This window comes from Camarhynchus parvulus, chromosome 1A (genome assembly GCF_901933205.1).
Source record: "Camarhynchus parvulus chromosome 1A, STF_HiC, whole genome shotgun sequence".
Classification (NCBI taxonomy): Eukaryota; Metazoa; Chordata; class Aves; order Passeriformes; family Thraupidae; genus Camarhynchus; species Camarhynchus parvulus.
Genome location: NC_044586.1, coordinates 31,343,532 through 31,355,798, shown reverse-complemented (window position 1 = coordinate 31,355,798; position 12,267 = coordinate 31,343,532). Strand labels below are relative to the sequence as shown.

The 12,267-nt window shown below is 35.8% G+C and overlaps 1 protein-coding gene across 1 annotated transcript in view; it reads right to left on the bottom strand.

Annotated features, from left to right (window-relative positions):
* The window catches only part of PPFIA2 (PTPRF interacting protein alpha 2), a 287,472-nt gene that overhangs the window by 112,223 nt on the left and 162,982 nt on the right, over nucleotides 1-12,267 (bottom strand). Inside the window, 1 exon segment of the mRNA XM_030960984.1 lies at nucleotides 2,347-2,448. Within this exon segment, the coding sequence (XP_030816844.1) occupies nucleotides 2,347-2,448 (102 nt within the window).

Sequence of the window (12,267 nt, the reverse complement as noted above, 5' to 3'; positions counted from 1 at the left end):
AACATTAGATCAATGTGAAAGATGCATTAGTTGGACTAACTCTATATATGAGAGAAGACATTTAATTTTCTGACCCTGAAACTGTATCAGTGGTCCTCCAAATATTATTATTTTATTAGAATCCTTGCTAAATTAACAGAAAAAGTATGGAGCAATTTTTTTTCCTACAAAATATTAATGCTGTTTTGCACTAATAACACCATAAATTTCAGTTTGCTTAAGTGCCTCTTTATAGACAATGCCTTCCCAATGAGTGCTGCTGGAAATCTCATCACTAGCACATCACTGACACTGTGCTGAAAACAACAGTTTTGCATCTAAAATACCCATCTTTCCCTACCAAAGGAGTGTCCCTGTAGAAGACAGCATGAGTATTACAGCTAGCTCTGGGACATGCTGTAGTATATTGTAGCTTAATGCCTGGGCAGGAACATAAATATGACATGATGGGGTAATAACTTATTAATGAAAATGCTAGAGGTCAGGGTAAGGCCTGTCTCTGCATTTTTCCTATCTCCTTCCCCATTAATATTTGGACTGTCTTCCCCTTGTTCGCTGTAACATCTCCTGCATTCCCATTTTTTTCATAGCCTAAGCATTTTGATCTCTAGCTTCATCCTCATTTTGAAAACACACTGTTGGCATTTACTAATTTTAACTGCAAGGACTTGCAAGGATTACAACACTGTAACTCCCATTTGTTGATATTAGTTCTCCTGGAAAACCTCTTACTGATTTTTCCTTTATGTAGCACAAGAAACATTGGAATGGATGATCTTTAAGCTTCTTGCTCTGCAAAAAAAACTGCCTATGACAGAGATCAGTCTGACTTAGGAGATGACTTGCAGTTGAGTCATCTTTCTTTTCTCTCACAGTTCTCTGACAAGACTATCTTAGGCTACTAGGCTGTTTTGGAATTTTTGCTAGTCTGCACTGCTTATATCAGACCCACATAGATATTGGTGCACTGCAGTTTTAACACACTAAAGCTGGTGTTCAGTGGACTTTGGAGTGAAATGGATAAAGCATTTTTTTAATTAAATACAAAAATAAGACACATGTAGGAGTTACTGATAATTTAAGCAGCTGTAGAAAGTCTTCAGACTTTTCTTCAGCTAACATGATTTGCCAAACCTGGAAAATGCAGTGCAATTCCTACATGTTTCTCAAAATCAATCAATTAATTAATTAATGGGAGAAAAAGTAAGTCTCACCTATACCTCCCATAAGATTTTCCAAACCATCACCTCTAAGAACTTTGTGCACAGAGGTAGATGGGTCAACTTTGCTTCTTTGTAGGCATCCATTTCATCTGTCCTCCCTTGAATTTCTGAACTCTGTGGCACTCTGTGGTGCTACAGATGGGAAGAAGAAAGCAGGCAGAAAGGCCCTCTCTCAGGTCTTTTGGCATATATGTTGTTAGATTCTCTTCAAAATGCAAACTAGATGACAAAGAGATATTAGCTGAGCACCCAAAGTGTTATTAGTTTATTAAGAAGAGAAAAACGGGAAAAGTTACACAGACCACAGAACAAAATATGGATATTAGAAGTCATCCTTGGTGTTCAACCTCTGAGATCTATTTTGCATGTTCACTACCAGCCTGACTCCCATCTGATCTGGGACTACTCCATCTCTTTTCTCACACCTTTCCACAAACACCATAAAGTCTCCTTTGCTACCCTCTAGACAAATTCTGCCTTTGCCCAAACAATTTTACATGCAATTTATTTATTCTGAAAACAATTCTGTCCATCATTTGAGAATTTTCAGAAGGTGCTGTATCATACATTCTTGTTCCCAGACAGAACAGTATTTCTGATTGAAGCAGAACATGATAAATTTCAGGATTGAATCTTGTTCCCCCTCAGTTGTATGGCAAATGACATTTTCTTCAAGGGTCACAAGGCTGCGTGTAGACTAAACAACAGACTGTCCGTGGTAGGTGTGGCAGCCTTCATCTCATCCTTATTCAGATTAAATCCAAGGCAAAACTGGTTGTCTGTTGTAACCTTGCCTTTTGCCTTGCTAAGAGATGAGGATATGTGCAGGCTAGTCAGGCTTGGAAGGCTGCATGATTCCCCTGCTTTAGAAGACATTTAAACTGAATGACCTTACCATGTTACATACTAAATCTCCTGTAATTGTAACTGTTTGCAATATATCTAGCTAATATACTCATTTCCTTCAGGACTGTAGCATGGTAGATATGTCCTGCTACTTAGAATCTCCTTTACTCATGAAAATGCTGGATTTTTTGTCTTCTTATTCATACAAATTAAGTTCTAGATTTATATGTAAGTTTAAACACACATGATATACAGAAAAGGCCTGCTATGTACTTACTCTTGTGTTGTTTCTTTCAGCCTTTAGTTCTGAAATCTCTTCCTCTTTTTCAAGCAGCTGTTCCCTGCATGCATTTAATTCTTTAGTCAGTGCAGCAAATTCCTGTAGAATAAAATTATATAGGAAGATGTAAACAGTAGGATAATCAAATCCATGTGCAATCTAGAGTTTGAGGATTTAAATAATATTTAGAAATCATCAACACAAACTAAAATAGCATATGTAAGCTCCAGCATCTACTAAAATAATTTCAAGTCTAGACATAGCTAATAAAAGGTAATACTGATTTAAGTTTAGAAACAAAAGATTCAAAATGATGGCAACATCTCCCATACAGAAGCTATCAGAAGCTATCCCACCAGAAGAAGAACAGAACTGGTCGATTTCATACCAACAGAGACACCACGCTTCACACATAAGGAGGTTCAACTCAACATACCCACTTAGGAGCGTTCCTGCCACTCTGTAGGGCAGCCTTTGCAACGTGGCATGTGAGAAGAAAGTTAAGGTATTCCCTAATCAAAATCTGCCTAATATTAAATTAACATAAGTAATATATGAGTTGTGAAAAAACACTCTTGATATTGAAGTTAACCATTAAAATGTATTCAGCCATTATAGTGAAAGCCTGTGAAGACTCAGAACAATATTTTTTGGTTGGAATGAATTGTCTATGAATTCACAACATAAAATGAAACTGAATTTTAAGCTGCTCCTGATGTTAAGTTTTATGCATGCAACTAATAAGTATTCTGAAAAACATCTTTTACTTGTCAAAACTGCTATTAAAATGTCTTGAATTGCTGTAACTCTTCAACAATACACATAAATTTTTCTCTATACAAAGGGCAATTGTAGAGTTGTCATTAATTTTAATAGGGAAAAAGTTTTACTCCATATGTGTTTATTTTGACAGACATAAGATATACTAAGCTGTAGTGGTAAATTTTATCCTTTATAACAAAAAGATGCTACATATCTCACAGATACAGTAAGGTAAAGGATGAAAAGCCTTTAAGATTTGTCATCATGTTTTGAGGAAAAAAATGTCTTGAACAGCATTGCTGTTTAACAAAGATGTATACATATTTTTAAATACTAAGTTAATTTTAATTTCACCAGAAAAGTAAGAGTATAAGAGCCCACCAGCCCCCAAGTAAGCAGTTAATCTGCACTCCAAGAGAAAGTAGTTAAAAAAAACCCAAATATGTCCAGGTGGTTTATCTTCTCAGCCAGTAGGATGAAGCTGAGACTAAATCTACTTTAAGGCAAAAGCTAGTGATGATCTCAAAAGGGCTTGGTTTGCTGCTTCTCCTCAAGCTGCAGAAAGCAGCTTTTATCTGAAATAAACAGGTGTTTAACAGAACTTTCATGGGTATTCCTAGTCCCGTTCTGTTACAGCCAAGACTTTAAATAGTTAACAGGATATGGTAATAGATGTTAAAAATTATTCAAATAAATTTCAAGTTATATTCTGAAAACACGTAACTAAGAGTGCTTTTTTTTTTTTTCCTATTTTTCAGCAGCCAGAACTGGAAGCACAGTAGACCTCCATGCAAATTGCATGATAAGAAGTAGAATGTTGTTCCGATATCCTCAGTGGATTTTGTTTTAGACACTGGCTATTGATTACATGAACTATATAATGATGTTTTGTGTCCTACCTTCTAATCAGTATTTGCTTTTTGCATCCTAGTGGTCAAGTACATTTAAGGTTACAAAGTACATTTTGATGTTAAAACCCTTTGCTTACCTTTGAAAATGAGATTTATATTGTAACACTCTTCCCTTCCCTTTCAAAAGTATCATTAAAACTTCAGCCTGTAGGTCTTAAACTAGGATTCAGAAACTACCAGCCAAGCAGTGTTATTCTGTTCAGATGTTTTTAAAAAAATCTCCTGTACTTAAGGTTGCAAGTAATGAACTGAACAAAAAAAATCATAGTTAATAAAAAGCTAATGATCTCAACTCACATTGAATCAGAATTTTGAAGCACAAAACCACACATACACACATATTTCTCTACAGCCCTACAGAGTGGAGCCCTTGTTGCTAATTTACATGGATTAGTGTCTATAATACTTTCAGAGTCTCACAGAATAAACATTCAGTATAATCTATAGAGTATGTTGTTGCTGTTTATGTTTTCTCATTTCTTGGTATTGTTTCAGGTGGAATTAAAATAGACATTTTGGCATATGCTTGGGCACCCGGATGGGTGACAGGTGGTGGAAAGGATAACAAATGTCATCTGTGACTTACAGTTTGAGTTCTGAACTACAGTAAGGCAAACCAGTCTGGTAACATGCACTTGCTGCTTTTCTTGTGAGTAAAAAAAGACATGTTTATCAAACTGCACATCTTTGTTGTGCCAAGGTGAGCCTGTTTCCAGTAAAATCTCTAATGCTTTGGTCAATATAATCTTAAATAAAAAAAAAATGAAGTTCCTACTAGTTTGCTGAGCAGCATGTAGTTTATTCTTAGGGTAATTTTGTCTGGTCATCAGCATAAGTTTTCCTTGCTTTTAATCAAAACATTACTCAAAATTCTGCTCCCAGAGAGTCCCATACCTAAGGTAATGTTGTTTCAGCCTCCAAATACTTTCAGTTTATATTCACAACATCTCTTAGCATCTACCTGAGCTGTGTCCACTGTTTTAGACTTTGTAACTTGAGGGATCAACATTGTCCTTTCAAGCCTATTAGTTATTCAGTTGTTGCTGCTGCACTGAAATTTCTCTGTGCTTTTGACATACCTGCAGTGCAAGCACTTACAAGCAGTCACCTCTTCATGTGTCTGGAACTCAAGTGGCCAACTTCATCTGAAGTGCTAGAGACTGCTCATTCATCAAGAGCTTGCAATTCTGTGAGCTGAATGATGGCAGAAAGAGGGCTTTTTTCCTTGTGTTTATATCATAACCCTTTCACAGAGAAAGTCTCAAAGTAAATGGAGTTTTCCCCAGAGCTGTACAAGTTATTATTTCTGTCACATCTGTTTTCATAAATTAATAACTAGGATAACACCTTACAACTTCCAAATAATACTTCCAAAACTATATGTTAAACTTATTTTAAAAATAACCTATTTATCCAAGATATCCCTACAACCAATGCTCCAGGAAATATTTTTCCCCCCACAGGTTCTATGCTAAGCAAAGCATATTTTTGTTTTAACATAACACCCAGTTATGTAATAAATGACATGTGATGATAGTGACCTCTGCTCATGCAATTCCCTCATATATATATATACAGGGATCAAGGGAATACTGTCATCTGGAATTACTGTTTGCAGCAGAAATCTTGCATGGTCAGTGACCACGACAGTCAGTCATACTTTGGGAGCCCTGAAGGTAATATCTGTTGCATAACTAATAGGAGTTGACAGGCACAACTGCACTCTTAAAGCTCATATAGAAGTTGTATGGCAGTAAAGCTAATTAAGAACTGAAGTGAATTAAAATTCTATGAAAATTATTCAGTTGATAGCACTAGTTTTATTCTATACCATGACATCATGATGTTTGCAATTTTTTCAAGATAAATAATCTGAGAATGAGCATTGTTTTCCTCATCTAAATAAACATAATCTCAGAGCCTGTCTTAACTGCTTGTCTTTTTCTCTTGACACTTGGCCTACGAAATTAAGCCTTGAAAACCAATTCAACAGAAATCTGTAGCCACAAAAAGGTCCACTAGGAGTTACCAATAAGCAAAACTCAAGGACTTCCCTGGTGAAGAGGCTGAAATACAGTTGGAGCAGAGGCTGGAGGATGCCTGAAAGAGTGGGATGCCATCGGGACAGGAAGGCTGGCAGCACTGCCAGATGTGCTGGCAGCAGGAATGGACAGGGGAGGCATCCTACAGCTCTCCTAGCATTAAATTTCTGCCTCTAGGGGCTAGCTCAAGAAAACCTGCTTTCATTCTTGTTCCCAGGAAAAGCCTGCAAGGTTTATTTTCTATGACCATATACACATAAACATACATAACTAGTCTCCAAGTTGATGGTATGCCCGAAAATTATAAGACCTCACATCTCTGATGCTCAACTGTTCAGAATATGATCCAGTCCAAATTGAGCTGAAATGAAAACAGAGTCTCTCATCATCCTCCCAGAAAATACTGAAATAAAGTTGAAATTTTGTGACAATAATAACAAAAAATAAATTAAAACCACAAAATTCAGTTTTGGAGACACTGAGGAGATTCAGCTTAAAATCTCCTCCTCTGGATTTTTCATCATTAAATCACAGCCCATTTTAGGAATGAGTGAGTGAACTAATATCTGCATGGAAAAAGAATGGTAGGGGTTTATAATTTCTACTTTACATTCAACACAAGCTATGTCAACAAATTTGCTTTCCTAAAAACTTAGATGCAATTCATTTAGCACAGGAAATCACTATCTACCACAATTACCTCAGAGTCTTAACCTTTTATATATTAAATTTTCATCCAATCCGTTTGGAGGCGGGGGTGGGGGGGGTGGGGGCAGGGAGGGAGGAAAAAAGATATCTTCTTTCTTTTCTTATTATTCTGTCACTGGATATGTTCTTGGAAATTCTCCATGCCTTTTAAATGACCAAGGATTTATTTTAGCAATTTTAGCAGAACACAGACCTTATCCTTGCTGACTCTTATTAACAGAGCAAAGTACAAAAAAAATCTGAACATAATTCACTATTTATCTTCTTGCTACAGAGAAGTCACAATAAAAATTCCTTGATTGTAAAATAGGTTGAATGGAAGATTTTTGCCATCCCTGACAGTGTTCAAGGCCAGGATGGATGGGGCTTACAGAAACCTGGTCTAGTGAAAGATGTCCTGCCCATGGTAGGGGGATTGGAACTAAATGATCTTTAAGATCCCTTTCAATTCAGGTCACTCAATGATTCCATGATTCTATAATTTAAACACATGGTTTTAGGGTCAGTTGTCTAAAGTGTTCATTGTTATATTACTGCTCAAAATGAGAGTCCATTTGCACATAAATTTTAGGTTGGACATGTACCCTGAAATACTGTATTATAACAGGACCTGGGTAAAAAATATGGAAATCTGTTTGGATCTCAGGACTAAAATTTTGATCTCTTCATACAAAAAAAGCAAAAATTTCAAAACTGTAGAGTAGCCTGTGAATTAGTCTCTTAAAAATATCAGAGTAGTTTGCACTATGATGTTTGTGTATTTTCTGTACTTCTCCATAAATAAATGTAAGCAAAACCAATTTAGTCTCTGTTTTTCATATTTTTTAGGCACTGGATTTTTTTTTTACCACCCCTTCAAAAAAACTGGCTGCCATATGAAGTGGGTTAGTCACGTCATGTTGAACTACTTTGGCTTTAATATGAACTGAGTGTTACTGTGACTCAGACCTCGCTTACACAGATAAGGAGTAATTCTTCTTCACAGGCAGTGGCTCTTCCAGCGGTTCTTACAGAGACATTAACTGTGCTTCAAACTATCAAGGATTTACCTGCACTGCTTGTGTTGCTTAGGGGTCTGAAAGACATCTAAAATGTGGGAAATAGGCTTAAGTGTCAGAACCTGAGAGTTCCATTAATTGACAAAGAGTGGCACCAGGGGAGGTATAGAGTGGATTTTAGGAAAAAAACTAAGCAGGGAAGTGGTTGAATCAATGTCGCTGCAAGTGATCAAAAACCACGTGAATGTGGCACTTAGGGACATGATTTAGTGGTGGACCTGGCAGTGCTGGGTTAACAATTGGACTCAATGATTTTAGAGTCTTTTCCAACCACTTCTTGATTATTCTAAGATGACAACAAGATTTCTGTTAGGTGAGAGAGAGAACTGAGTCTTCTGTTTTCAGCTGGGGTAGAACTAATTTTTTCCCAGAGCTGTTCCAGTGCTGTGTTTGGGATTTGGAATGAGGATGGTGTTGATAACATGCTGATGGTTTGATTTTTGGCTAAGTTGTGTTAATCCTAAGTCAAGGATCCATATTTTTCCTTTTCTCATGCTCTGCCAGTGAAGAGATACACCAAAGAAACTGGGGAGGAGCACAGCTGGGACAGGTGACCTGAACTGACCAAAGAGACACCACAGAATGTCATGCCCAGTATATAAACTGGGGGGAGCTGCTGAAAGGGTGCCTGATCCTGCTCTGGGTTCAGGAAGGGGAGTCTGGCATTGGTCAGTGTGTGGTGAGCACCTGCATTGTGCATCACTTGTTTTTTTCACATTCTTACTCTTATTCTTACTCTTATTCTCATACACCATTATTATTGTATTTTATTTTATTTTCACTTATTAAAACTATTCTTGTTCAACAAACATATTTTACTTCAATTCTCCTCCCCATTCCACCAGAGTGGAGGGATGACAGAGGAGAGGTTGAGTGAGCGGCTCTGTGGTGTTCCATCACCAGCCAAGCTGAAAACCATGACATTCAGTAACACTGTGGACTTGAGACCCCATTTTTAATGTATTTTGTTTTCAGAAATGTGGGCAGTGACTGAAGGTTTGAAATGGGTAGTCATTTACCCATACAGAAGCACACAGACAATGCTCTTGGAAGAAAGAGAAACATTTCAGAGGCTCAGAGCCCATGTAAACATCTATTAGAATTAATAATTCCAATGCATTCACTGAACATAAAATTGGACAAATGCAGAACTGTTACATAGCTTTTCATCAAGAAGAATTCCTTCCTTAAATAGTTGAGATCTTGAACTAAGTCTTGCAAATATTTACTTATTCAGCCATCCTCTTCTGGGTAGAAGAAATCATCTCAAACTAGTAGTCTCTCTCTGCATGGCCTGCTACTGTGAATAAGTAACTTACTATGATGACTATGAGTTGCCAGAGTAAGAGAGATACAAATGCTTTTTGAGAAAACAGCAAACACTTAGATACCTTTTCAGTACCTGAAAAAAAAAATACACAAAAAAGCCCCAAAAACTTGCTCCTAGGAAAGAACCCAAAATAATAATAGAGAACTGAGGATTATGCTAGATAAAATTTATATACCTGATTAAGATAATTCAAACTTATTGATATGGATATAAACATTTTGGTGTAGCTTTGTGACCTATGTAACCTGATTTTTATAGAAATGTCACCTAAATTCACAACCTGCATCATGTTACTTTCATGATTTTTTAGAACAAGAGTACCACAGTATTCAAAATTATATTTCAAAATTCAGTCAGAAAGAAGCTTTAAAATGTGTCTGTTTACATGCTAGTTGATGCAACAGCCATTCTAGATAATGGGAAATTCAAAGGTAATGGGAAGAACAAACCACTGTCAGGACTTCTGATGTAATCTGTCTAATTTTTGCTAGTACACCATATAAAGATTAATTCCACCAGATTTTTGAAGTCAAAGAGAATCTCCACAACAACATGAGTATTATGGCAATGGATCAGTTTCTGACAATGATTTCCCCACACAGGATTACTTCAGGAAGAAATATGACACTAGAGACAGAAGATATGGGCACAAATATGCCATGGTAGTTTTCACTTGAATCTAAGACAATAATAATATGAATAAAATTAATATGGTTTTAGCAATATAACCACAAAGAGTATAACTCTCTAATCAGTCCCACACAGCCAAACACCAACCTCTTTTCCATTATTTCCCAAATTTGCTTGAAATTTGTCATGTAAAATTGTAAATTTTACATGACGCCAGCTAAACCTATTTAAGAACACAGGAATATCTATTATTTTGGTCTGTTAAAACACTTACAGTAACAATAAAACAGAAAAAAAAAAGGGGGGGGGAAGGCATAAAAGAATTAACAACAGATTTTTTTTCTTTTTAATCTAGAATTTCCTGTGTTCTATGAGACTCTTCAGATTATAAGAGATGTAGGTTGAAAAAAGCTTAAGGAAGTGTCTCAAGCACAAGACAGAAGATGACAAAAATTCACATTATTTATTTGTAATCCTTAGTATCAGGCTAAAGCCTGATAAAAGCTTGAGGCTTCAAAGGACCTGACAGCCTCCACCCCTCAAAAAAAGCAGATACATTAAGAATTATAAAAATATAGCTTTTTAATACTTTTAAATATTTTAATTAAAATGTAGCCAGTCCAATTATACCATTCTCCCATATTTATGAATAACAATGAACTTAAAGTCTTTTTTCTTTCCCCTTAAAAAAGGCAGAGTGAAAATTTAAAGATTTTTCAGATTGACAATTTAAAGACATTTTCAGATTGAAAATATCTCTTTTCTTGCAGATCATGTAAACTAGATTGGTTTGGTTTGGAACAGATATCACAGTGAATGACAGTAACACACCCTGCTACTTTCAAATAACACTAATTATGTCTTTAGTGCTTTGCTCCTGACTGAGGGGTACACTGAGGCACAGAGAGTCTATAAGCAAGTTAAACATCTGTCAGACTAGTACTGAAAAGGGATGGGATAAACCATCACTCATATAAACATCTGTAAACATAATAAATCTGAATGTGTAATTCAGGTGTGTGACTTTAAAAAAGTTCATAATCTTATATACAGCGTAGGATGAAACTGCAGACTGGCTTACAAGGTGTATTCAGAATGTTTTACTATACATACTGGACTGGTTTCTGTGGAAGCACTACTCATGTGCAGCATTATGGCAGCACACTTTCCAGAAGTGGGATGAAAGTGTCATCAGTTTGTAGGGATTTTTTGCTTAAATCATACTACTGTAGTATGGAAATAAGTTAGCTATATAATAAGAGGAATTATACCATCAATTTTTTTGCCTTTAATAATTAATGCTTTTGCTTTACAGATATTCATATTCACTTTTTCTAAAAGTAAATAAATGATTTCCAGATATAACTATGTTGCAGACTACAGCCTATCATCATTTTCAAGTGATGTCTTTTTGCATAAAATATATTTATACCAATATGCCTTTATTGATTAAATATTATACTGCATTAATACTGATGATAATTTACTCCTCCACAGTTGAAAAATTTTCATCTATCAAAAAATCAAAAGAGCAAAATATGGTCTAAAATGACAGACTATTACTAATTTTAAAAATAACTTCATGGAAAGTGGGATTGATTTTATTCCAATTGATCAGTTATTTATTTTTCCAGATATTTAATTATTTAAAATGTGAAATGGTCACAGAGCAGTAGCATAAGCACACGATAAATTGCTTCATTGAAATACAAGACTACAACCTCCCACTGCCAGCACAGTCTGATTTTATGCTTACCATCCTACTTTTTTTATTTTTTTCCCCCCCAAATTTAAAATAAACACAAAGTTATAAAAAGAACAAGCCTGGACAATATGCAAATTATTGAAATGCTTTACAGACTGTACAATGGCTTCAGCACATCAATGCACACATACAACCCTCATTATAAGGCAGATTGAGGTCAGTACATGGCCCTAAGAAATAACCTAAAATAAATCCTGACAGAGAGGATATGTGAAGGGTGACTATAAGAAGCAACACAGACTTACCAGTAAACAGAATATGTCTTCTATTATGATATTGAATAAGGAATGTGCAGCTTTTTTTGGTGTCAATTCCAGATTCCTCGTCTAGTTGTTTTTTAGCATCCCTGACTCACTTTCCAAACTTTACTTTCCTAGCTTCAATTTGCTTCTCCCCAGAGCAACTTGTTTTCTTCCAGGCAAACTTGACAAAACACAGCATGACCTTTTCTTCTCTCTCATTTTGTGTAACTGTCCTGACACTTGTCTCATTCTCTGCTTTCTCAGCATTGTCTCTGGGTAAATTTTATCCATGATCACACATTCAGTTATTATTAATAGGTCAGCAAGTCCCCTGTTCTGATTCAGAACCCAACCTTCCTTACACAGTAAAGTTATATTTTTTACCCTTTCAGAATTTATACCAAATAATAAACATTAAATAATTTAGTAGCTTAAATTTATTTAATTTTCCTTCCAGAAGTTTGCTGTTT